Source organism: Eulemur rufifrons, chromosome 2, assembly GCF_041146395.1.
Source record: "Eulemur rufifrons isolate Redbay chromosome 2, OSU_ERuf_1, whole genome shotgun sequence".
NCBI lineage: Eukaryota > Metazoa > Chordata > Mammalia > Primates > Lemuridae > Eulemur > Eulemur rufifrons.
The window spans coordinates 48,849,804-48,875,745 of NC_090984.1; the positions used below are offsets into that span (position 1 = coordinate 48,849,804).

Sequence of the window (25,942 nt, forward strand, 5' to 3'; positions counted from 1 at the left end):
ATATTGAATTAATAAAATAGACAGGAGGAGGTCTAGTACTCCAAGGAAAAGCACGATGAGTTCCAGGTGGAGTAATCAGGCTAAGCTTCATGGAAGAGGAGGAATCTAAGCTCAGTCCCAAAGGAAACAGAATGTGAATAGATTAGTAATAGTAGTGACAGTGACAGAAATAATGACAATGGGTGTTTACTAAATGCCAAGCATGCTGTTAAGAACTTTACGTGGATAAGGTTCCTTCAATCATCACAATGATCCTATTATCATCCCCATTTTACAGATGAGGAGAGTGAGCTCAGAGCCTTTCCCAAGGACACAGAGCTAATGAACACAGGTACAAATTTCAGAGCATCATTCTTCACTATGGGGCTCTGGAATTGGAGCTCATTTAGGAGAACAGGATCACATTAGAAAATCTTCAGATCTCTGGGTGTAGAGGCTGAGTGATCCATCTTTAAAGCCTGCTTCACTGAGTTCTCTGGGCCCATGAGACTAGACTGGTCCATCACTCAACCTGGTATGAACAGTGCTGTAGACAGTCCTACCTTGGGTCAGACGGCAGGAGGCAGTGACCTCCCTGCCATTGACTGTGCAGCGGGCCCCCCGGGCAGGCCGGAGAATGACGACCCCACAGGCACTGGTGATAGTGCAGTGGTCTCTTTCAATCCACTGACCCTGCAGGACTGCAGAAGAGACAACGGTCACTCAGATCAGGGGACAACCCAGGGCAACACCCCTTCCATTCTTTCTGTGAGATCAGAATCCAGCATCTCGAAGATCTCACACTGTAACAAGAGAGGAAGAGCCACCACCTAAAACTACCCAGACCTGAAATCCTCCCACTGTGTGGGTCCTCCTATCACACATCCCAGACCCAAAACCTAGCAGCAGAAAGAGCAGCAGACCCTTTAATATGATACTTCAAAAACTCCCTTCCTCTCAGAGCATAAGATTCCTCCAAGGAAACTTTTCAGGCACAAATACTTGCCCCAAGTGTCAGACCCATATTCTCTGACACTTACCAATGTCCTGTTCCTGGTCTGAGTCACTCCTTCCTATTTTTGTTGTCCCCTCCTACAGGGAAAAAGAAAAGCCATTTTAATGAGACTAAAAAAGCATACAGCCTTGCCCCCGAAGGAGACTCCACAGTCGAGTGTTATCATTGTCCTCCATTCTTATCCCACCCTTTTCTGTGCCACTTCCCAACTTTGGCCCCAGCTGCTCTGACCCTCCTCCTACTTACTCTGCAGCCCAGGAAGCCCCTGAGAAGGCAGAGGTAAAAAAAAAAAAAAAAAAAGAGTAAAAAAAAATAAATAAATAAATGACAAAGCAGCATTAGCCACTTGCAAAGTCCAACAAGTTTTGGCAAACTCCGTTTTGTCCTGTAGCCTGAAGTTAGGGAATAGCCACAGCCATCAGTCAGAAGTTCTCTAGTCTGAGGAAGTGAGCCCACAAGCATAGCTTTCCCCCAAGGGGCTAAGCGTGGTCCAAGTTTGGTCTAATAAGTCTCAAAGAGACAAGCGTTTTATGAAGATTTATGGAAACACGGGGTTTTTACCTTCTTGGTCCGCAGGTGAAGTTTAATAGACACCAGATTCTAAGAAGGGTAAAGCACAAATAGGAGAAAAGCACTTCTAGAATAAAAAAGAACTGAAAGAGAGTATAAGAAAGGAGGGGGAAACTGGAGTTAGTACACATGAATCACTGGGTTAGTAGAAGAAAAGGCCTTTTGGCCTTGGATTATGGCAAATGCACTTACGACCACATAGCCCTATGTGAAGAAGGCAACGATGCAGCAACAGAGGTGCTAGATTTTAGATATGTCTTTATGATTTATTGAATAACCATACAGTATGTCACAGGCATTGTGCTGAGTGCTTTATAGATATCATTATGTAATCCTTGAACAATGCAAAATGTAGGTATTATCTTATTTATTCGTTTATTTTTTGCAAAACAGGGTCTTGCTCTGTTGCTCAGGCTGGAGTACAGTGATGCAATCATAACTCATTGCAGTCTTGAACTCCTGGACTCAAGGGATCCTCCTGTCTCAGTCCTCTGAGTGGCTAGGACTATAGGTTCACACCACCATGCCTGGCTGATTTTTTTTATTTTTTGTAGAACCAGGGTCTCCCTATGTTATCCAGACTGGTCTCAAACTTCTAGCCTCAGGCGATCCTCCTACTTCAGCCTCCCAAAGTGCTGGGATTATAGGCTCATTTCCTTTTTATATAGAAGAATCTGAAGCTTACAGAGGATAAATTGCCCAAGAAACCCACATACAAAATAGGGGAGCTATGACCAGAATTCGGGTCTCTGGGTCTGAAGCCCATGCTTTTCCAACCACACTATACCACCTTCCCAATGACTAATGTTTTCAGGGTGGCCAGAGAGTTCTCCACTAGGCTTCACTGTCAGCAGCCAAAGCAGGGAGGTCCCTGCAGGTCCCCCAAAATAGCCTGTGAGAAGGAAGAATCCTGGAAGAAATGAGGCTCTGGTCTGTGTCCCCCTCTGCCCCTCTTCCCTACATACACACAAATAGCCAGAGCCCAGGCTTTCCTGCTCAGCCACTGAGGACCAAAGGACACAGACACTGTCAACAGAAGCAAAGGGCAGTTCAAGGGAAAAAAGGTCAAAACCCTTCGTGTGAGTTCAGAGACAGCTATGATCAGAAGGCACATTCCTCCATAAAGGATAAAGGCCATAGCACATCATAACAACTAGATTTCAGGGCAGAAACCACACAAAAAAAGTGATGGCATCTCAGATGACAAGAACTGAGTTGATGCCTGTGTTTTCTGCCCTCTATGCCTCTTTAAGCAGGGAGAATTAGTGGCATAAAGGCAATTATGAGGATGAAGTTCAAGGTTATCAGTAACCTGTGCTCCACCTATCCTCCCCTCTGCCCACTTCCTGCCCAAGGAGCTTCCTAAGGTGACCCAAGGGAAATGGCTCCCAGGATATTGCCAGAGACTAGTTCTAGGTCTACAACCAAGTTAGCGAAGTAAATAAAAATACAGAGAATCTTGGGCCACTACTGTTATATCATTACCTAGACTAATATGTAAACAAAGAAAAGGGGGAAAAATGGGTACATAAAATGCAGAAATGTCAAGATTAGAAACAGACTAAAATCTCATCACCCAGGTCCACTGGAAATGCACCAAGGAGGGATGAAAATCTTCATTATGTATTAAGCAATGAAAATCAGCAATCCTATGTTCAGATGAGATCATCACTAGTCTCTGTGTCTACAATTCAATCTAATAGTCATGTCCTTTAACCCTCTGCTGCTATCCGTAGCTCTATTACTTGATTTCTAGCTTCGTCTGCTCATTCCACATCCAATTAATACCATCAAATCAGTTATACTCAAATATTAACCATTTTAATGGATCTGGTCTCTTCCTGACCCCCAATTTCTCCTTGTGGTTCTGACTAATAGAAGGATCTACACAGCCATTTGGTATCTAGATCTGTTGCCAGAGTAAAAGTAGACAGCCACTTCCGCCTGAGGAATTTTCACTGAGATAATTTATGCCCACTGTGCCAGCAGATAAGCTACTTTTAACTTTCTGTTTGAGAGGCTCAGTCTGACAACTTCCCTAAGGGCTTATCCCAAGAACACAGATGAACTTTGCCGACATCTCACTTCCATATGCTCTGCAGCATTAGGAGCCTAATTTCTCCAGGGATAACAGCACATTACAAATCCCCCATCAACTCTTTTCTTTGTTCTTTTTAAGTATCAACTGGGGACAATTATGAGAATCAAAATTAGATTTTCAGTAAGCACAGGGATTTTGGCCATGTGAAATTTGTTCTGCCATCCATAGGAACTGTCCTCCCACAGTCAGACATATTTGATTAGCACAGAATACAAGACTGTCTACCAAGAGTCACTAACTCTCAAAACTGCTTCAATTAGAAATGAGGACTAGCCTCCAGGTGAGCCAGGTCCTGTTTGGAAAGCCTTAACTTCAATCTATTTTTTTCCAGATAGATGCATGTTGTCCCCACTACCCCCCTCCACCCTAGCCCTCTGCACTCTTCCCTCATGCTTTAAGCTTCCTTTATCTACTTTCTCTCTCCCTCCTCCTTTTCCAGGTAAATGTAGTGATGGAGAAGTGGGACGTGCACATTTTGTTGATTTGGGGTTGAATCAAGTGGGGAAGTGTGAGAAGAGAACTTTCAAATCTTTTTGAATTCCTCCTTTAGTCTCTGAAAGCTACCTTTGAGCAGCCTGCATTTGCAGAGTTTAGAAGCACTAACGGTATTTTGAGGTTAGGACTTCACTCTCCATGACTATACCACTGTGCTGTAGGAAGCCAGAAAAGGAATATGAGAAGCATGATTCTTTAAAATGAGGAAATTAAGGCACAGAGAACAAAAGTGATTTACATAAGAACAATAGTAACAGTAGTTGAAAAACAAATGATTGTTCTCACTTCCAGTCTTCTACTCTATATACTTGCAAAAGCAAAACATCACAATTTGTCCGTTAGACCAGTTTCCTGAGAGCAAACCTTAAGGCAGCTCTGTGGCATCTGTGTCAATTCACAGAAACCCAGCAGCGGCCCGTGGCTCAGGAAGAAAAGGAGTACACCAGTCTCCTCACCTTGAGATGATAGAGCACAACACCTGTGCTGAGCACGTCATCCTCCAAGGCCATCAGGTGTGGCAGGCTGGAGTCGATGACCACCCCAGCCTTCCTCCTGTTGATGTCCACACTATAATGCTCCAGGAGGGCCTGCCAATCATTCCACTTCTGGGTCCAGTCTTTAGTCATCTGGTCTACCTGCAGAGGCACAGGAGGTCATCTTAGACACTCAGCATGAGAAGCTGACGAAAGGTCAGAGGTCATCCTGACCTGTTTCCCCAGGGTATATTACTTTCCCATGATCCTTTTACTATTCAAAGCCCCACAGAGGCCCATGTACCTCCTCCAACTGAGAGCTCTCCATGTTTTTCAAGTTTTTTCAATAAGCAAGTGTCAGTTTTATAAACAGAAGCTCCTTCAGTAAATGTTATTTGTAAAGTTTTCTGCAATGAGCATGTATTGTTTAAATAACTAGAATAACCATAAATGTTATTTTTAAAAGTTTTTGAAATTAATTGGGATGTTAGACATCTTTGTTTATAATTTCCCCCTTCCCCCACCCCACTTCTATATGAGCCATGTTTGAGAATCCTTTTATGACCTAACACTTCTTTCCCAAGGTGCAATACCTTGAGTTATAAGCTTCCACACGGCCAAAGGACCCACAAAGCACTAAGGGGAATCTCCCCAGGTAGAATTAAGTCTATATGGAACTAATCTGGAACCATGTAATAAACACATACCAATAATAACAATAAAATATTGAGTGCTTACTATGTATCAGGAACAGAGTTTTAAAAGTAAATATACCTACGCTTGGAGGCCTTAGGCTACGACTGCCTTAAGGACATGAATAAACAGTGTTGAACGTAAGGCCCTTTTTCTTCTTTTGGCAGAAACTGATGCCTAGGCAGGAAGCTTATCCTGCGAATGGAAGAACTGAGGAGGCTCAAAAAAATTAGATTCAGGGCCGGGCGTGGTGGCTCACGCCTGTAATCCTAGCACTCTGGGAGGCCGAAGAGGGCGGATTGTTTGAGCTCATGAGTTCAAGACCAGCCTGAGCAAGACCCCGTCTCTACTAAAAATAGAAAGAAATTATATGGACAGCTAAAAATATATATAGAAAAATTAGCCAGGCATGGTGGCGCATGCCTGTAGTCCTAGCTACTCGAGAGGCTGAGGCAGTTGGATTGCTTGAGCCCAGTAGTTTGAGGTTGCTGTGAGCTATGCTGGCCCCACAGCACTTAGCCCGGGCAGCAGAGTGAGACTCTGTCTCAAAAAAAAAAAAAAAAAAAAAAAAAAATTAGATTCAGGTTAAGTACTTCTCTGAAAAAGGTAATACTTCAGAAAAAAAATTATGCCATGTTTAGCACAAGTATTTTATGTACCCTAGAAACACTGTTTTAAAATTACAATCATTGAGTTGAAGTCTGAAAACCAGTGAGAATACAGGGTACCCACAAAGAGCTGCCTGGATTGGGCCCCCCAGCATTGGTGAGTGGCAGGGCACTCTGGCTGACCACCTGGCACACCTGCCCCTCTGGGTGGCTTCCACTACTCACTCCTACTCTGCATGAGGTCACACTGCCAGCAAGGGGCAGATTCATGTCCAGGTTGCTGGCCTACAGGATGCAAAATGCTAACGAGCTTGGAATGATTTTGGCTCTTCTACTTCATCCCTTATTATAGAGGGATGATACTTTCTCAACCAAAAATCAGAATACATAGCTAAACAAAGATTTTTTAAGAAACTTCTGGATGTATAATGTAGTCCTAAAGTTTATATTTAGGGTATCAACACTGACATAGTCAGAATACTTGAATAACATATAAGGATGATGCAATAGAATACTGGAAATTGGGACATTTGGTTGTAGGATCTAAATCTAACCTGTGACCAAAAAAAATGCCCACCATTTCTTCCTTTCATATGTCTCTGAGAACCACCATTTAGTCTACTGTTCCCAAATGTCCTGTCCTTGCTCTTACAAAAACAGTCTCTTTCCTAGTTGATCTCCCTATTTCTAGGGCCCCCCCTCCCCCGCCGCCAGCTTTTAATTCATCCTGCATACATTTCCCCAAGATACTCTACTCTTTTATGATGTCACCAATCTGATTCAAAAAGCTATAAATCCTGTTTGCATCAAGTTCCAAACTTCCAAACTGGCCCTAACCTTACCTCCACTACTGTCTGCCATCAACACCCCTGCTAGCCTGTTTAGCCTTCCTCACAGTGTGTGCTTCCACACGGCCTCTCTCAACACTTCCTTCTCCACAAGTTCCAAGACTCTGCTTATGTTTTCCCTCCCTCACCCCAAATGCCTTATCACTTTGTCCCTAACAAATCTATCAAACCTTCAAGGGCCACTTCGAGGTCAGTTCTCTGCCTTCCAGCTCCAGCACATGAAGTCTTCTCAGAAAATTCCAAGCCATAATGATTTCTTCATTCCCTGAACTCTTTTTGTATAGATAATACAGTTGAAACACGCCATTCTCTAAATGTGTTTCCAACTAGACTGCAAGTCACTTGAGGGCAGGGACTTCTTTGTACCTCTTGCAGCATCATGCTGAGCACCTATTTGGTGCTTAAGCAATGAATACATGTTGGTTGATTGATTTACTGACTAGGAAATAGATTGTTCCCCCCACCCAGGCTACTCTCACTAGGGAGTTATCATGAACCCCTAAAGAGAACACATCAGAAATTCCTCGAATGCTTTTTCTGCATCTATTGAGAGTATCATATGATCTTTATTTTTGCTTCTATTTATGTGATGAATTACATTTATAGATTTGCGTATGTTAAACCATCCCTGCATCTCTGGGATGAAGCCCACTTGGTCGTGATGGATTATTTTTTTGATAAGCACTTGGATTCGATTTGCTAGAATTTTATTGAGAATTTTTGCATCTATATTCATAAGAGAAATTGGTCTATAGTTCTCTGTTTTAGTTGCATCCTTTCCTGGTTTTGGTATCAGGATTAAAAATTCAACACCCTTTTATGATAAGAACACTCAAAAAAATAGGCATAGACGGGGCCTATCTAAAAATGATACAAGCCATATATGACAAACCCACAGCCAACATCATACTGAATGGGGAAAAACTGAAAGCATTCCCACTTCGAACTGGAACCAGACAAGGCTGCCCACTGTCCCCATTACTTTTCAACATAGTATTGGAAGTCCTTGCAAGAGCTATCAGGCAAGAGAGCAGAATCAAGGGAGTCCAAATAGGGACAGAAGAGATCAAACTCTCACTCTTTGCTGATGATATGATGTTATATCTAGAAAACCCCAAGATTTCAACCAAGAGACTCCTGGAATTGATTAATGAATTCAGCAAAGTCTCAGGATACAAAATCAATACACACAAATCAGAGGCATTCATATATGCCAATAACAGTCAAACGGAGAACCAAATTAAGGACTCAATACCCTTCAAAATAGCAACAAAGAAAATAAAATATCTAGGCATATATCTAACTAAGGAGGTAAAGGACCTCTATAGGGAGAACTATGAAACTCTGAGGAAGGAAATCGCAGAACATGTAAATAGGTGGAAAACCATACCATGCTCATGGATCGGTAGAATCAACATTGTTAAAATGTCTATACTGCCCAAAGTTATCTACAGATTCAATGCAATCCCTATTAAATTACCAACATCTTTTTTCACAGACATAGAAAAAATAATTTTACGCTTTGTATGGAACCAGAGAAGACCCCGTTTAGCAAAAGCAATATTAAACAACAAAAACAAAATGGGAGGTATTAATTTGCCAGACTTCAAACTTTACTACAAGGCTGTGGTTCTAAAAACAACCTGGTACTGGCACAAGTGCCGAGACACAGACCAGTGGAACAGAACAGAAAATCCAAATATAAAACCATCCTCATATAGCCATCTAATCTTTGACAAAGCAGAAAAAAACATACTCTGGGGAAAAGATTCCTTATTTAATAAATGGTGCTGGGAAAACTGGATATCCACATGTAGAAGACTAAAACAGGACACACAGCTCTCACCCCTCACAAAAATCAAATCACGGTGGTTAACAGACTTAAACCTTAGATCAGAAACTATTAGAATTCTAGAAGAAAACGTAGGTAAGACTCTTACAGACATTGGCCTAGGCAAAGAATTTATGAGGAAGACCCCTAAGGCAATCACAGCAGCAACAAAAATAAATAAATGGGACCTGATCAAATTAAAAAGCTTCTGCACAGCCAAAGAAACAGTTACAAGAGTAAATAGACAACCTACAGAATGGGAAAAAATTTTCGCATACTACACATCAGATAAAGGACTGATAACAAGAATCTATTTAGAACTCAGGAAAATCAGTAAGAAAAAATTGAACAACCCTATCAAAAAGTGGGCAAAGGACACGAATAGAAATTTTTCAAAAGAAGATATAAAAATGGCTAACAAACATATGAAAAAGTGTTCAACATCTCTAATCATCAGGGAAATGCAAATCAAAACCACAATGAGATATCACTTAACTCCAGTGAGAACGGCCTTTATCAAAAAGTCCCAAAACTATACATGTTGGCGTGGGTGTGAAGAGACAGGTACTCTCATACACTGCTGGTGGGACTGTAAACTAGTGCAGCCCCTGTGGAAAGCAATGTGGAGATACCTTAAACAGATTCAAGTAGACCTACCATTCGATCCAGCAATCCCATTACTGGGCATCTACCCAGAAGAACAAAAGTCATTCTATAAAAAAGACACCTGCACCCGAATGTTTATAGCAGCACAATTCACAATCGCAAAGATGTGGAAACAACCCAAATGCCCATCGATTCATGAATGGATTAGCAAAATGTGGTATATGTATACCATGGAATATTACTCAGCTATTAGAAATGATGGCGATATGGCATCTCTTTGGTTCTCCTGGAGTGAGCTGGAACCCATTCTATTAAGTGAAGTATCCCAAGAATGGAAAAACAAGCACCACATGTACTCACCAGCAAACTGGTTTCCCTGAGTGCAGATTTGGGATTCACACCAATTGGGTATTGGACAGAGGTCGGGGCTGGGTGGAAGGGATGGGTGTATACCTACTTGATGAGTGCGATGCGCACTGCCTGGGGAATGGACACGTTTGAAGTTCTCTCTGGGGGGGATGGGGTGGGGGGGAGGGGAGGAGTGCACACCTATATGATGAGAGTGATGTGCACTGTCTAGGGAATGGACACAACTAAAGCTCAGACTCGGGGGGATGGGGAGGCATGGGCAATGTATATAGCCTGATCTTTTGTACCCCCTTAATGAGCTGAAAAACAAACAAAAAATAAAAATTAAAAAAAAAAAAAAAGTCATATTCACCATTTAAAAAAAAAAAAAAAGAAAAGAAATTCCTAAGGCCATTTACTAGTCCCTAAGGCAAACATATCCCCCCACTTCAAGGCTGAAAGGAGATAAAAATTGTCTTTAAACTAGATAGATCCTCTCTGCCCTGCCTAGGGAACAGCCCTGGCCCAGGAATAATGGAGGGAGCTCTCAGGGTAATGTAAAGCACAACTGAGTTCACCCAACACACCCACCTTCAATTCATTTTGGAAAACCAGCTCCTTCAGATCTTCATCCTTTTCATCATTCAATGAACTGAAGTTCCTCTGCACAAACAGAGAGAGAGAGATGTGCTTTGATATTTTCCTGATCTGAACTTCAGGTGGGTCCCACCCTTACACTTGTGAAGGAATATAAGGTACAGATAAAGGAAAGATTTTATCATTAAAATCAGAAATAATTCAGGAGCCTAAGCATTTGGGCTCATACTGGCACAAAGAAGGAGAATTCAAACAAATTTTTCTGGATGGCCCCATTCCCCATGTCTGCCCAAACAAAGCAAGGGCCAGTCAGGCAAATGCCCTTTGGATAAAAGATGATATAGTGAGAAAATGTCCACCTCGTCTGAAGCTACACAGAGAAATCAGACCCCCCCCCCCACTTTGCTCCTGCCTCTGCTCCATGAGTGTTTATCAAACAACATGGAATGCAGCAGGGCCCTGATTCTATGCAGAAGAAAAAGGGCTCAGGAGGAGAACTTCACTTAAGTACGGCAGAGTTCTGATTGCCTGCATACCAGTTCAAAGCTCAGCAGCATGGTTTTCAGTCTTTCAATCTCTTCTCTGAGCTCTCTGATCAGCTTTACGTTAGCATCCTGGAACACAAAGAACTCAGTCACCACTGATTGGTATCCGGTCTCACCCAGCTAGGAAATGCTACATGCAATGAACTTGGAAATGGATTGCTCCTTTGGAGTCATTCCCCATATGTGGTCCCCAATCTACCGCATCAACTTCACCTAAGAACTTGTTAGAAATGCAGATTTTGGCCCCACCCGAGACCTACTAAATCAGAAACTCTTGGGGACCCAGCTGTGTTTTAACAAAACCTCTAGGTGATTCTGATACACACTGAAGTTTGAAAATCATGGCCCTAGAGGAGAAGGTCAAGCTGGTAACACAAACAACAGGGCATGTACAGGTAAGAGATACTAATCGTACTGTATTCTAACTAAACATTTTTTTCCTCATACCCAGAGAAATGTGACTAAACTTAATACCCGCCTAGTCACACTGCCTGTAAAACAGTCCATGTAGGGGCTATACACATGTGTCTGGCCACCAGCTATGATTCTTGCTCTGGAGCTTTTCACTGAAATTGCAAAGGAGATAAGGAACATTTGGAAAATTCTCATTATTATTCAGCTTTAAAAAACCAATGAATTGCTATACTCTCTATTTAATCTAAAAAGAATAGTCACTGAAATTTGGATGGAAAAAAATACAGGCAATTTGCATATTAAAAACACAGGCATAAATCAACATCAATTCAAAATAAAAGCAGTAAACACAATTTAAATGGCCTTTCTTAGAGTGGCAATGTTACACCAGGAATCTTAAGAGAAATGGCCTTAGAGAAATATCTAAAATATTCATAAAAGGTTACTGAATGAAGGCAGTAGAGATATAAGGGAAGGAGATGACATTAGCAGACAGACTTCTACTACTTCATTATTTGGAGAATAAGTTAGGCAAGTTGGGGTGAGTACAAAAAGAAAGAAATCAATTGGAGAAAAATAAGGAGAACTTTGTGTAAAATAAACCAGACTTTTGATGAAGGTCTCACCTCATTCACCTGTGGCTTGTTGATAATGTTTTTGGCATTGGATGCATATCTCAGCGTGCTCATTGTCTCACTGTAGCTAGTGTGCGCAGGGGACACGGCTGAGGTACAAGGAGAAAGTTAAAAGACATGCCAAGCCCTTCCATCCCAGTCCTTAACCACTTGGCTTGCTACTATTGCCCATGCTGTGTAAGTCCCACGATGAAACGAGAAACCTGGGTGGTCATGGCCCTTTCTCTGAGACAACGTACCAGTCCCAACACAGAACCAGCTCTAGCATCCCACTCACTGGCAACCATGATGGTTTTGGAGTTTCCTCCAAGACTGTCCTTCAGCAGCCAGGTCAACACAGAGTCTCGGTATGGGATGTAAGACTGTCTCCGGGAGGGTCTCTCTCCACTGCTGGCCCCAGAAGTAGAGCTAGGGATCCCACTGTCACCGCCATTGCTGGCTGAGCTGTTGAGGCTCAGGCTGCTGCTGAATACTTGGGAGTTCTGGGCTTAAAGACAAAAAATAAAAGTGGAAGAAAGAAGGAATTATGAAGAAATGCATTATAACACTAAAACAATGATTGGAAAACACAGACCTAAGTATCACACTTCCTAATCCCTTTCTGCATATGATAGGATATTTTAAGTTTGAACCCTGAATTAGACTTTGGACTCAAGACAAGGAGTGGATAGCCACACTATTTTGTAGTCTCCCTTCTTTTTGAAATGATAGTGCTGGGATGATGGTCACATTGTGCTCTAAAACCACAGACAAATATTAAATTTTCATGTCCCAAACCAGAAGGTAACCTTATCAAAAAGAACCTTGTAAAGTGTCTATCCTTTTGACAAAATGAAAACGTGAGTTTTTTTTCCAAAGTCTCCCTCCCACTCCAATCATCCAGTGTATCAGCAAAATACCTAAGGTGGAGATGACAATTCCTAGAGTCACAAGGGACTTGTTGATATTGGCTCCTTCAGTAATCCGGTCCTTACAGTAACTGGGATCTGCTCTTTCACTAAAATACAGTCAATGAAAACAAAAACAAAAGCAAACAAGACACTATTTTTATAACGCTGTTGAAAGATACTATTAAGTTATACATCATGTTGTAAAAGACTCACATAATAAATTCTTTCATAATTCAGTTCCAGAAAAAATGCTGCCATCTTATAATGAACAGGCCTTCTTCAGTTTCTCAGGCAATAAAAATCAAATAATTCACTATATTTCTGTTTTCATTTTGGCTGCCAAAGCACTTTAAGCTAAACATAATGCTCATTTACAGTAATGATATTAGCATAGCTTTTTGGTATATCCACTTCTCCTCTATCTCTATTGTTTTAAATTCACATATTAATGGCGTTTTGGTATCTGCATCAACTGCTAATAGTCTCAAATTCCTTTAGGTAAATGGAAGATATTAAAAATTCACACTTTTTTTTTTGAGACAGAGTCTCACTTTGTTGCCCAGGCTAGAGTGAGTGCCATGGCGTCAGCCTAGCTCACAGCAACCTCAAACTCCTGGGCTCAAGCGATCCTCCTGCCTCAGCCTCCCGAGTAGCTGGGACTACAGGCATGCGCCACTATGCCCAGCTAATTTTTCTATATATATATTTTTAGTTGTCCATATAATTTTTTTCTATTTTTAGTAGAGACGGGGTCTCGCTCTTGCTCAGGCTGGTCTCGAACTCCTGACCTTGAGCGATCCACCCGCCTCGGCCTCCCAGAGTGCTAGGATTACAGGCGTGAGCCACTGCGCCCGGCCAAAAATTCACACTTCTAATTGGCTGATTCTTCTTTCAGACAGCACTTAGTTTTTAAGGAAATACCATACCATATTAATTATTTAGCAGTTTTAAAAGAAAATTTGGTTTATTTTTTTTTTGTGATCACATTATCCCTAAGACTTTCTTTTTTCTAGATACATATGTAACTATAATACAATTCATGCTTCCTTCTAATACTTAATAAAAGGCAGTATCTTCTTCTCAACCTCACAGTATTTTTAAAACTTTTTTTTTCAGAGATTCCATCTTGTTATGTTGCCTAGGCGGCCTCAAATGATCTTTCCACCTCAGCCTCCCAAATAGCTGGGGCTACAGATGCACACCACCATGTAAAACTTCTTTTTTTTTTTTTTTTTTAAGTAATGTACAGAGCTGCATAAAATCAATATTAAGGCTGGGAGCAGTGGCTCATGCCTGTGATCCCAGAACTTTGGGAGGCTGAGGCTGGAGGAGCACTTGAGGCCAGGAGTTTCAGACCAGCCTGACCAACACAGTGAGATCCTGTCTCTACAGAAAGTAAAAAAAATAGCCAAGCATGGTGGCACATGTCTGTAGTCCTAGCTATTTGGGAGGCTGCAGGAGGAGGACCACTTGAGCCCAGGAGTTTGAGACTGCAGTAAATTAAAGAAAAAAAGGTATGCTAACTTAATTACCTTCACTTAGAGCAGTGGTTTTCAATCTTGCCTAAACATTGGAATCACCTGGACAGCTTTAAAATACACCAATGTCTGCATTCTCCCAAACCTCACTAATAATCTGATTTATTTGATCTGAGGTGCAGGAAAACTGGGAGTTTTAAAAAGTTCCCCATGTGACTTCAATAGGCAGTCAAGATTGAGAACCCCTGATATAGAGGAATTTTTCAGCCCCTGAAAAACTACAACTTCTTAGCATTCAAAGACTTTTCCTTTCTAATTTTCTCAGGATGATTGAAATATGAAAAAGATTGGACAAGCTTATTCCCTGTAGAATGGGCAAGAACGAGATCATTGTCAAGATCATTCCCCGTGGCTTTGAAATCCAATTACCTGCCTGCTAGGTCCACGAGGTTGATCTTGCTAGCAATTTCAGAGGGAAAGTTGTTCTCCAGGATTGCCTAAAGGAGAAAACACATTTAAAGCATGTCGTTTGGAATGATTTGGATTTTTTTCCCCCTTAGACACTTTTAACTAACGTGATATTTTGGATTTTTATCCAACTCACTCAACAAATCTGTATTGTAACTTGCTCTGAACCAGATGAGCACTCTGTATCTGATACATAAAATCAGTAGGTCCTGGATCATCATTTCATTAAAAACACTAGCAGACTTCCACAAAGTAATAAGGGCAAATCCCCACGAAGTTCTCTGAGCACAAATTTCAGACGCACCAGGAATTTCCGTACAATTTACCAGGCAAATGCACGCCTCTCCTCCCAGGGGCTCTGACTCTTATCAGCAGAGAGCCACAGCAGATGTGTGGCCCTGATGAGGTTTATCTCTCTGGCTAACCTCATTCACAGCATGTTAACTTGCTAGGGCAGGAACTCTGCCCTGTATGTTCTACTCAGGAGCATCGGACCCAAAAAACAAAACTACTTTTCTTCCTCCCTGCCCCCCAATTCAATGTGGATTTTTTACTGTTTTTGTTTTAGAAAAGTTTAATGTTATTATACATCTATCACCAAACTCCAGTTTTAGAACACTTCCAATAACCCTCTTCCAAATTCCCTGAAGTCTGTTTGCAGTTCATCTCTGTTCCCACTCCCAGCTCCAAGCAACCACTCATCAACATTCTATCTCTATATAAATGGAATCATATAATGTCTGGCTTCTTTCACTGTGCATAATTGAGATTCATCCATGTTGAGGCATGTATCAATACTTCATTTTTGTCCAGGTGTGGTGGCTCACGCCTCTAATCCTAGCACTCTGTGAGGCTGAGGCAGGAGGATCGCTTGAGGTCAGGAGTTCAAGAACAGCCTCAGAAAGAGCGAGACCCTGGCTCTACTAAAAATAGAAAGAAATTAGCCGGGCAACTGAAATTAGAAAAAATTAGCCAGACATGGTGGCACACGCCTGTAGTCCCAGCTACTGGGGAGGCTGAGACTGGCGGATTGCCTGAGCCCAGGAGTTTGATGTTGCTGTGAGCTAAGCTGACATCACAGCACTCTAGTCCGGGCGACGGAGCTAGACTCTGTCAAAAAAAAAAAAAAAACAACCCCAAAACCAACCTTCATTTTTACTGTATTCCATTGTGTGGATATACCACAGTTATCCACTCACTCCCTGATGGACATTTAGGTTGTTTCCATTTCAGGGCAATTACAAATAAAACTGTTTTGAGTATTTTTGCACAAATTTTTATACAAACATATGATTTCTCTTGGGTAAATACCTAGGCCTGGAATGGCTGATCATATGGTAGGTATATGTTTAACTTTTTAAGAAACTGCTAAACTCTTTTCCAAAATTGTTGTACCATTTTATATTCCCACCAGTAGTGCAGTGTATGAGAATTCCTGTTCCTATACATCTCACCAATATTTAGTATAATTTTAACTTTAGCTATGTTAAAAGGTGGGTAGTTATATCTCATGTTTCTAATGTGCATTTCCCTAATGACTAATAATGTTGAGCATTTTTTCAAGTACTTAGCTGTCCTCTATATATTTTCTTTCGTGAAGTGTCAGTTCTCAATTTTTGCCTGTTGTTTACAGTTGTTTTCTTATTAAAGAGTTTAGAGAGTTCTTTATATATTCTGGATACAATTTCCTTACCAGATGTATATTTAGCAAATAAGTTCTCCCTATCTGTGGCTTTTGTTCTTCTCTTAACAGTGTCTTTTTATTAAAAGAGCAAAAGATTTAAGTTTTGATCAATTCCAAATTTCAATTTGTATTTTTGTGCTTTTAGTGCCATAGCTAAAAAATCTTTGCCTAATCCAAAGTCACAAAGGTTTTCTCCTATTATCTTCTACCAGTTCAATAGTTTTGGATTTTACATTTAGGTCTATAACTCACAGTTTGAATTAACTTTTGCATAAAGGGCAAAAGGTAAAGATCAAACTTATTTTTTTGTCCATACAGACATCCAATTATTCTACTACCATCTGTTGAACATATTATATTTTCTTCACTGAATTGCCTTTACAACTTTATTAAAGACAGTTGTCAGCTGAGCATGGTGACTCACTCCTGTAATCCTAGCATTCTGGGAGGCCGAGATGGGAGGATTGCTTGAAGTCAAGAGTTCAAGACTAGCCTAAGCAAGAGACTCCATTCTCTACCAAAAAAAATGGAGCTGTAATGACACTACTGCACTCTAGGTCAGACAAAAGAGACTGACTCAAAAATATGAATAAATAAAAATAAATGAATAAAGTTATCTATATACGTGAGTCTGTTTTGAACCCTATCCTGTTCCATTAATCTATCTTAACATTAATACCATACTGTCTTGATTACTTTAAGTTTTATGCAGTTTATGGTTTATCCTGGAAAATGTTCCATGAGTACTTGAAAATAACAAGTATTCTGTAGATGTTAAGTGGAAAGTAGAGTCTTCTGAAAATGTCAGGTCACACTGGTTGATAACGTTGCTCAAATCTATATCCTCACTGATTTCTGTTTGGTTGTTCTACCTATTATTGAAAGTGGCATACTGAAATATCCAACTATTGTTGAATTGTCTATTTCTCCTTTCAATTCTGTCAGTTTTTCCTTCATATACGTTGAGACTTGGTTGTTGAGAGTGTATGCATTTATAATTGTTATATTTTCTTGATGTCCTGACCCTTTATCATCATGAAATGTCCCTGTCTCTAGCAAGTATCTGTCTTAAAGCCTATTTTTTGCTTGATATTAATATAGCACTCCAACTCTCTTACGGTTACTATTTGCACTGTACATCTTTTTCCAGCTTTTTACTTTCAACCTATGTCTTTGGATCCAAGGTGTTTCTTACAGACAGCACATAGTTGGGTCTTGCTTTTTATCCTGACAATTTGTACCTGAGTCTAATCAAACGTAATGTAATTATTGATGCGCCCAGAACCACATCTGTTGTTTTTCTTTTTTCTATGTCTCATGCATGTCTTTTTTGTTCCTCTGTTCCTCCTTCACTCCATTAAGTAACTATTTTTAGTGTACCATTTTAATTTCTTTTGATTTTATAAAATTATATTTTTGAGTTATACTCTTAGTGGTTACTCTACAGATCATAATATGCATCTTGACTTATGATCTACTTCAAAATAATACTAATTTCTGTAAAATATAGAAACTTTGCTCTATCTCCTTTCATGCCCCCTTGTGTTATTTTCATATATATATGACAATGTCTATATGACAATGTATATTAGTGTTACAATTGTTTTAGACAATCTTATTTTTTAATGACATTAGAAGAAATAAGAATATATTTATGTAGTCTTTTACATTTACTCACATATTTACCATTCCCAGAACATTTCATTTCTACCTGTAGATTTAAGTTACTTTCTGATATTATTTTTTTCCAGCCTAAAAGATTTCTTTAGTTTTCTTTAAGGTAGGTCTGCTAGCAATAAATTCTCTCTATTTTTTCTTTTTTCCATCTGGGAATGTTCTTATTTCATCTTCATTTTTGAACACTAGTTTTGTTTCGTATACAATTCTTAGTTTTCTCTCAGCAGCCTGCCTTCTGGGGTTCAGTGTTTACGATTAGAAGTCAGCCATTAATCATGTAATTGTTTCTCCTATATGAGACATTTTTCTCTAGTTATTGTCAAGATTTTCTCTTTGTCTTTCAATGGTTTAACTACGATGTGTCTAGGTGTGGATCTTTTTGTGTTTATTTTACCCTGGAGTCCTTTGAGCTTCTCAGGATCTATAGATTAATGATTTTCAACAAATTTGGGAAGTTTTGGCCATTATTTAAAAAAAAAAAAATTTAACACCCTATTCTCCGTCTTCTCTTTTTCTGGGATTCCCATTATGTCTATGTTTCTGTAGTAAATGTTGTCCCAGAGGTTTGTGTGGCTCTGCTCATTTTTCTTCAATCTTTTTACTCTATCTTCTGCAAGCTGAATGATTTCTAGTAGTCTATCTTCAAGTCCACTAATTCTTCTGCAATCTCAAATCTGCTGTTAGTTCCACTAGTGAATTTTTATTGCAATTATATATTTCAATTCCAGGATTCCCATTTTAGAAATTAATTTGTAAAATACATTAAAATTTTAAAAAATTTCTATCATTTTATTGAGATTTCCTATTGAGTTGTTGTCATCAGGCTTTCCCTTAATTCCTTAAGCACAGTTTCCTTCTGTTCTTTGAATATATTAGCTGCTTTCAAGTCTTTGTATGCTAAATCCAACATCTGAGGCACTTAGAGTCAGTTTCTATTGACTGGTTTTCCCCCCTAACACTTGCATCATACTTTATTTTTATATGTCTAGTAATTTTTGGTTGAATACTAGACACTTTGGACAACATATTGTAGTAGCTCTGGATTTTTTTTTTTTTTTTTTTTAGCTCTGGATTTTGATTTTCTCTTTACGGCGGCAGTGATGGTGGTTGTTCTGTCCATGTGCAGGCAGTGGAATATATTAAAAATTCAGGCCCTTTTTAAGATTACCCCAGCATTCACTAGCCACAGGCACCTCTTGTGCCTCCTCTGTACACAGGTGCAGGTTCTGTCAGTCAGTGTTATATGGGTGGCTTGGGCTCACTTAGGTTTGTGCTGTGTATGTACACAGCTTCTGGTCAACCTACGACATATATGAGGATCTTATCAAGTCCCATATGGCTGTATCGCCTCCCAGAATTCCCTGTTAAATCTCCTGACAGTCTGCCAGTTCATGTCTTGCCTGAAACAGACCCACAAGCTGAGGCCAGTGTAGTCACTGGCCCTCTTTATTTGCTTGCTGTAGAGATTATCACTTTGACAACGCTCCAAATCAAGTGAACCCCTATGGCAGTGGCAGCAGAAAAGCCGCTGGTTTTCACAGCCTTCTTTTCCCTGATTGAACCATCCCATTGACAGAGATCAGAGAGTGGGTAGGATGGGAGCGGCTCAAGGCAGAACACCAAACATTTGCATTGTTCTTATCTGAAATTCAGTAGTTTTCTTGAATAAATGCTTCTCAGTTTGTTATATGCCTTCAGTCTATTTTCAGATCACAGCAATGGTTTTGTCCAGCTTAATAGTTGCTTTGGGGGGATGGAATTTGTTAACCTCCTCACTCTATCATAATGGAAGTGAATCTTCTAATTTCTTCATTTTAATGCTTATTTTCCTTTCAAGTTTGATTTTGTTTTAAATGCCCATAATGATCACACAGATGTGAAAATGTTTGAAAATGTTAAAAATAAAATACAAGAAGATATTTTGATTAGTCTTTATGAAATACCTACACCCTTCCTACCTTAACAGATTGTATGTAGGTCCTCTTTACAATATTAGGTTATTTCAGAGGACCTGTAAATATGAGGGTAGGAGGAAAGGAAAAGAAATAGGAAGAAAGACAAGAAAATAGTCAAAAAGGACAAGGAAGAAATCTCATCAAACATAGGGATAACCCACCTGCGTGTAGTGGATAGTGAAGATTGCATGAGATCTGCTGCTGGCCTCGTGAACATGGGTGGCTGCTGTGATTCTGTGTGTATAAGGGAAACAGTTAGGACAAGGATTGTTTATGCATGGTGGACCCTTAAGGACCCATGGAGAACACAAGAAATATTAGTGCTGGGGCTACAGAGTAGAATCATAAAACATCTAGATTTAGTCCAGTATAGTTAGGAGAGTACTCCAAAGAGGGCAAAAGCAGCACTTTAGGTGCTGATATCTGAGTATAAAAGGGAGTGGAGCTTCACACTAAGCCACACTGGAACATATTTTAAAGCCATAGAAGCAAAAATCAGAGTGAAAGGGGGAATACTAGAGTGTCATCAACCTGGAAGAATAACCCAAAGACAGACCCATTTAAATAAAACAAGTGGAAGAAAAGAGCTTGCTGGAGAAGCAGTCTCAAAGACAAGGTAAGTTTTGCTTAAACACAGAATATTAATCTTTTTTTTTATTCTTTGTTTTTTAAATTTTTTTAATAAAATTTAAAAATTTTAAATTTATTTATTTTCACTTCCTTTGTAGACCCAAGGAACAGAGTATTAATCTTATAGTGTCAGAAAGGTCTTAGAAATGAGATCTCGAATTATGTCAATGTCATGCTTAAGCCAGATGGAATTCGTAATCTCCCTTAGAAATCCATTCCAGTGTTAACCCTTAAAGTCAGGAGAGTCTTCCTTTTATCTAAATCTAAGTCAATTGTGCTTGAGCTTAAGACCATTCACTGACTTCCGTTCTCAGAGGAGCTGGAGAATTAATGAAAAGGGTCAAAATCTAGAGGCTGGTCTAGTGATTCAAGAATAAAGAGTAAATGCTGAAGCCTGACACTTAACAATCAAGGAGTTCAGGATATCCTGAAGACCACAAGCAAGTACCTCCAGGAGAGTTCCATGAAACCCTAGGAGGAGAATGTTAAATTTAAATTTTTTCCTTTATGTTCAATTAACTTGGGCTACATACAGGGTAAATACAGGGCTCTAAACACCTTTTTTCCTTATAAAAAAGCCTTTTTTTTAAAAAAAAGATATTTATTAGTAACATTCTAGGTATTTCATAGTAACTAACAGCATGAAATGTCATCACAATTTGCAAGACCTTTTAGGAGGGTCTCCAGCACTTAGTTATTCACAGCAGATTCAAAACAGTCTTTTGGGGGTTACCTTGTAAGTATGCAAAACTAGAGTAAAAATGGTTTCATGAAACATTTTATACTATATTCGTCCTTATATCTATCAACCCTAAGGGAGAGGACAATGCAGGCAAGAATCTTCTCTTTGATCAAAATATCAGAAGCTGTATATTATAAAACAAAGTATAGAATAATTTCTCTGGGGTTACTGCCTAATATTATTATATCCAGAGCAAACGGGAAGCATCATTACTAATGAGAAGAGTACTAAATCTTGTCACTGCTCCTTATCCTGGGTACATAACTGTTCTGGGAAGGGCCTCCTGGTTGTGAATGCCTCTGCAGACAGGGAATTATAAGTGTCATCAAACACTCCCCTAAGGGGAAGAATAAAGAGGATCAAATAATGATAGGAACAAACAAACCTGTTACCTGTTTGCAATTCCCTCCTCCAAGAGTTGGATTACTTGCTTATAGTTGGTAACTACATGTTGAGATAAACCTATCAGAGATTTAGGAAGAGGAAATAAGAAATTAAATGCAGTTTGTGAGAAAGTTTAGACTTTTCCTATCGGTCTCTAACTTCATCATTCCTGTTTCATATTACCTGACAGACAGGAATGAGGGAATTTGGCTGAATAATAAATTCAATCAAGAAATTTTTATTGATAGCCTACTGTAGGGTACTGTGATTAGCTCTGGGAACCTATGTCTCTGCCCACACAGAGATTATGATCTAGAATTCATATACTGACTATGCTAACAACAGTAACTATAAAATTCTTTATGATTTTGCTACATTGGTTATAAGAAATGTTCTCATATAATAACTTCATTTGGCCCTCACAAAATTCCTCAGTTAGGCAGGTACTGTTTTCCCCACAAGGTGGCAGAATCAGTTTGGCATACACAATATACAGTACACACGTCCCAACCCTCCCACTATTTACAATCATGTGAAATTATACTATACAAGATAACATGGTCAAGTGCCACAGGAGTAGGAGAGATAATAAATGCCACAGAGATCTGAGGAGTGGTCAGGGCAGGCTCCATGGAAGAAGTGAGACTTGAATTTAGCCACTATAGAATGGGGAGGCTTTAAACAGGTGAGGAGAAGCCTAAGAGCATGAAAATAAATCTTCATGGCTGGTTACTGACCAAGTCACAAAGGGCCTTCACAACTGCTCTACAGAATCTCTGTATTAGAGATTCAGGAACAAAGCACTTCATGGGCTTATTGCTAAATACAATTACATTAAAAATTAACAAAGTAATTCGAACATTGACTGGATTTTTTTAAAGGAATGGTTGCTATTATTTAGATGTGATAATAGTTCTGTGATTATTTTTTTAAAACATTCCTAGCTAGGTGTGGTGGCTCACGCCTGTAATCCCTGCATTTTGAGAGACTAAGGTGGGAGGATCACTTGAGGCCAAGAGTTCTAGATCAGCCTGGGCAACACAGCAAGACACTATCTGTAAAAAAAAAAAAAAAAAATAGAAAAATTAGTCCAGCATGATGGCATGCACCTGTAGTCCCAGCTACTTGGGAGGCTGAGGCAGGAGAATCACTTGAGCCCAGGAGTTTGAGGTTGCAGTGGGTGACAGAGTAAGACCCCGTCTCAAAAAACAGAAACAAAAATCACACAACATTGCTTATCTTTTAGGACTATATACTAAAATATTTACAGATGAATTGAAGTAACATCTGGACTTTGCCTCGATACAGGATGAGAGAAAGTGAACAAGAACCAAGATAAAGCTTTGGTACCAACTGAGTGTTTCTGTAAAACAATAACAAACAAAAAATCTAGATAAAGCAGGACTGGTCAAGACTTAATAGTTACTGTGACTGGGTAATAGCGCATGGGGGTTCATTATACTACTCTGTTTTTGTGTATGTTCAAAATTCTCCATAATGAAGAGTTTTTAAAAATTTAACCAAGGATGGAGACCTTTTGCTTTTGGTAATGGCAGATCAGACAATATAGACCAACTTTTCCACTAAAGACTACTAGAAAAAGCTGGACAAAATATAAACGATATCTTCTTGAAGGCACAGAGGGACAACCAGACAGTAAAAAATAGCCAGGCATACAGTAGGGGAGGATGGATGGAGGCTAAGAGAGATACGGCCAGCATTTGGAGATGGAGGGGGAGTGGCTGACAGTTTTCTTGACAACACCACAGAGATAGGGAGACAAGGACTGCAGTCCAGAGCCTACTCAGGGTGGACTCTTTGAAACCCCATTTCTCTGGGCTGGAAACTCAAAAGGCTAAAACACAAGAATAGGTTAAATTACAAGTAAACAAGCCTTTGAAGAAATTGCAGCTCAGCTTTGAGCATTCCCAATCCTTAAATTGGACTGAGGTGATTCTGGATCACTAGAGTTTGCACAGGAACCTAGTATAAATAAATATTAAGTTTTCTACAGAGGAAGACAATGTTTTCCTAGGCCTCCAAATTCTTTTTATAAACAATTTTGTAAATATTATCTGGCACAAAATTACAATAAACTAAATACACAAGTAGAGCTGGCAACATAAATGAAACCAGCAAAAATAACAGTCAATAGAAAGCAATGCAAGAAAGACTTAGACACTGGAGCTACCAGACGGACTTAAAAGTTAACCTGCTTACTATTTTCCAGAAGCTAAAAGACAAAATTGCAAAATTTCAGAGAAAAACTGGAAATTAAAATTAAAGAATCAAATGGAGCTTTAAGAAATGAAAATACTACAAGTGGAAATACGAATCCAATATATGTTAATAGCAGGTTTAACAGCTGAAGAAAGAATTAGAGAACAGGAAGATAGATTAGAAACACTCAAAATTTATCACAGAGAGATAAAAGATTAAAAAATGCAAAAGAGAAGGTGAGAGTCACAGAGTGTATGGAGAGTAGATCTAACATATCTGTAACTGGAGTCCCAAAAGAAGAGGAGAGAATGGGGGTAAAAGCAATATTGGAAAAGGTAATGGCTAAAAACTTTCCAAAACTGATTTAAAAAAAAGGTATAAAATCACAGATTCAAGAAGGCCAGCAAGATTTTTTCCCATCACCTGAATACTGTTTATTGTACATGTTAGATAGGTTTTTACTCCTTCCCTCCACCGCCCTCCCATCCATCATGCTTCTTAAAAAACCTAAATCTATCCCTAAGTACTTCCTAATAAACTGCCAAAAACCAAAGACAAAAAGAAAAGTCTTAAAATAATTAGATTAAAAGACGACTTCTCAACAGAAACAATGGGAAGCAGAAGGCAGTGGAAATAATTTTTAACTGCTGAAAGAAAATAACTATCAACTTAAAATTCTATATTTGGTGAACTTACCCTTCAAGAAGAAAGAAGAAACAAAGATTTTTCAATCAACTGTAAGCCAAGAGAATTTGTCAATAGCAGATGCACACTAGAGGACATGCTAAAGATTATTCTTGTGGCAGAAAGAAATTCCAGAAATGAGGTAGGAAATTTTTTAAAAATTAAGAGCTATAAAAATGGCATATTAGTCCAGAAATGATAAACAGAATTCAAGTCTCATAAGGTTCTTTCATTGGGAAGAACTAAAATTTAATATTAGTCTTTGATAAATCAATGATCCATGCTGTAATCTTTAGAGTGACCACCAAAATGATAATAAGACAGTGTGTAAATAAGCTAACAGAGAAGAAACATGGAATAATTTTTAAAAAGTTGAAGTATACATAGGATCAAGATGGCCAACTGGACTAGAGGTAGTTTGTGCCTCCTGTACAGACAGGAACCAGAATAGTAAGCAGATTCTCACATTTTGAAAAGATTGTCTAGGAGAGAATGCTAGGATTCACCAGGGAAGTGACAGAAAGCACCATATAATAAAAATATGAACAGAGATTAATAAATAGGAGATAAGCTTACAATGGAAACAATCCACAAAGCCACAAGGTGATTCTTTAAAAGGACAAATAAAATTAGTAAGCCCTTAAACTGAACAAGGAAAAAGAGACAAGCTATCATAACCAGTGTTAGGAATGAAAAAATAAAATCCTAATTTACTAAAATGATAAGAGAATATTATACTTCACGCAAATACATTTTAAAAATTTAGAGGAAGTATTTTTAGAAAAATATAACCTTCCAAAACTGATGTAATAAAAAATAAAATACATGAAAGAAATCAAGGCCATAATTTTAAACTTCCTCACAAAAAAATCCCTTCAGACCCAGACAGGCTTTACCATTAAGTTCTGCCAAGTATTTAAGGAAAAATAAGCCCAATCTTATTTTTTTAAAAAAATTCTTCCAGAAAACAGAAAAAGAGGGAGCATTTCCCACCTCATTTTAGCAAACAAACATAACCTAAACCTAACAAGGAAGAAAAGGAGAAATAGAGGAGGTAAAAGAGAAGAATAGGAAGAAGAGAAAGAGGAGGCAGAAGAGGAAGAGGACAAGGAAGAAGATGATCACTGTAGGCAAATTTCACTCTTGAACATAGATGCCACAACTCCAAATAAAATATTAGAAATGCAAATCCAGCAATATGTAAAAAGGTCAGTATAGCATAACTAAGTTGGATCTACTCCAGGAATGCGAGATTGCTATGACATATAAAAATCAGTAAGTATAATTCACCGCATTAACGAGATAAAGCATGAAAATCATATGATATAGAAAAGCACTTGTGGGCCGAGTGCAGTGGCTCACACCAATGGCT

At 39.1% G+C, this 25,942-nt stretch overlaps 1 protein-coding gene across 1 annotated transcript in view; it reads right to left on the reverse strand.

The window, feature by feature from the left end:
* STARD9 (StAR related lipid transfer domain containing 9) overlaps positions 1-25,942 on the reverse strand; it is a 115,071-nt gene that overhangs the window by 36,646 nt on the left and 52,483 nt on the right. The window contains exons 8-18 of the mRNA XM_069484410.1: positions 21,675-21,744; positions 20,072-20,144; positions 14,556-14,623; positions 12,658-12,755; positions 12,036-12,245; positions 11,750-11,847; positions 10,701-10,778; positions 10,159-10,230; positions 4,616-4,795; positions 1,020-1,071; positions 543-680 (exon numbers count right to left, since the gene is read on the reverse strand). Of these exons, the coding sequence (XP_069340511.1) occupies positions 543-680; positions 1,020-1,071; positions 4,616-4,795; positions 10,159-10,230; positions 10,701-10,778; positions 11,750-11,847; positions 12,036-12,245; positions 12,658-12,755; positions 14,556-14,623; positions 20,072-20,144; positions 21,675-21,744 (1,137 nt within the window). The remainder of the gene's footprint in view (positions 1-542; positions 681-1,019; positions 1,072-4,615; positions 4,796-10,158; positions 10,231-10,700; positions 10,779-11,749; positions 11,848-12,035; positions 12,246-12,657; positions 12,756-14,555; positions 14,624-20,071; positions 20,145-21,674; positions 21,745-25,942) is intronic.